Source organism: Emiliania huxleyi (assembly GCF_000372725.1).
Source record: "Emiliania huxleyi CCMP1516 unplaced genomic scaffold EMIHUscaffold_4795, whole genome shotgun sequence".
NCBI classification, from domain to species: domain Eukaryota; phylum Haptophyta; order Isochrysidales; family Noelaerhabdaceae; genus Emiliania; species Emiliania huxleyi.
The window spans coordinates 1-1666 of record NW_005198396.1 but is presented as its reverse complement, the minus strand read 5'-3'; the positions used below and the strand labels follow the sequence as shown (position 1 = coordinate 1666).

The 1666-nt window shown below is 62.4% G+C and overlaps 1 protein-coding gene across 1 annotated transcript; it reads left to right on the top strand.

Annotated features, from left to right (window-relative positions):
- Positions 1-180: 180 nt before the first annotated feature.
- EMIHUDRAFT_256435 (hypothetical protein) lies at positions 181-610 on the top strand (the record flags this gene model as incomplete). The annotated part of the gene is made up of 3 exons (XM_005767826.1): positions 181-342; positions 410-525; positions 595-610. 3 exons carry the CDS (start codon positions 181-183, stop codon positions 608-610), a joined length of 294 nt encoding a protein of 97 aa, XP_005767883.1.
- Between the last annotated feature and the right edge of the window lie 1056 nt (positions 611-1666).

Genomic DNA, 1666 nt, shown 5'->3' with positions numbered 1-1666 from the left:
GCACACGGGGCATTCGAGGAGCTCATGACCTTTGCCGACGCATCGAGCAACTCTTCGACACTGCCGGCTGAGATCGGCCTCGCCTACAATCGGATGCATCACTGGGCCTAATCCGACACCTTCAACTCGTACGCTGGGCGCATCTTTAACGCCGCCGATGAGGTGGACACACCGATCCACATGACCTTTGGCAACGCAACGCACGGCATGCTGAGGGCGACCAGCCCTGACTACCAGTGGCTCATCACAAAGCTCGACAAGGACCGCTGGCGGAGGGACACCGTGTTTGCCGCGGATGGACCGTTTGGAGGCGCACGCGTGAGCTACATCCTGACGCGCGTCGTGAGAGAGGATGGCTCGCCCCACCCGACCTACTTTGACCTTCACGTCGTACATGGGAGCGCGGCAGCTGCGGGTCCACGCCACCGATAACGTGTGCCTGCGGCGTTGCGGCGCCTGGGCACCAGAGCTCACGTGCCAGGTGCCGCAGCTCTGCGACACGTGGTGCGAGCTCTCGGGCACCTGGTGTGCTTGACAGAACAGCGCAGCCTCCACGACACGCAGCAACAAGTCTCTGCGCGCTCTCTCTGCCAGGCGACGACTCCGATAGGCACACAGCGGGAGAGAGGAAGGATAGCATCCATGTATTGCATATACCGGTGTCATGACAAGTGATGAGCATTCTTTGTTCATATCGTATGGTATTGCTGGTTTGCTACGCGTCATACGGCGCGGTCTGTGCACTGTGGGGACGGAAAAGGTAGGGGAAAGGAGAGGGGTTTCGATTGGAGAAATAGAGCATTCGTAACTGTTGGTCGTTGCGCCCGCGGGCGTCCTCGGGCTGGTGGTTCGGTTGCCCGAGCGGGCGCGGCTGCCAGGCGAGCTGCTACATGGTCCTTTGTCGGCAAAGTGTGCCGGGTGACTTCAGCACGGCGCACTGGACGCCATTATCAGAGGAAGAAGCACGTCAGGCGCTTCAGAGCATCTTTGCTGCTTCTGTGGGCGAGCAGCACTGCTGGCGGCCCCAGCGTCATGCAGTTCCACACGTTCCGATGGAGAACTTCCACACTGGCCAGTATGGGCGGCCACTGAGCGCCAGACCGATCCCGTGGGCGAGCGACCGTGTGCGCACGCACGGGCTCGCTCGTTCGGAGCTCAATGGTAGGCACGGGCGATGCCTGGGATGGCACGAGAACAGCCAGCGTTTCATGGTTCAGCTCGACGGCGCCGATGCACCAATCCGCGTGCGTGCGCACCATTTGCTGGGTCGGATGATGATGGAGGACGATGAACACCCAGTCGTGGATTCTGAGCAGGAGGATGAGCCGACCTGGTGCCATGCGGCGCGCGAGATAGTGGTACGCTGGCAGCCAGCCACGTGCGTCCGCCCGGACCGGAGCCTTCAAGAGCGAGCAGCCGAGGCAGTGCTTGCGGCTGGGGGCAGCCCGGAATCGCTGGCCTCCGCCGGCACGCCTTCGCCGATTGTAGAAGTGGTGAAGGACGCCGAGAACCGCGGGACAATCAGCGTAAGCGTGCCTCACGACTCGGACTTGTGGGAGTGCATGCAGAACTTCTTCTGCGATGGAGGTCCTGGCCCATCCATAGGGCACGTCGACGGCGAGTGGCGCGAGGAGCAATCTCGCACCCACGGTGCACGGTGGGTGGC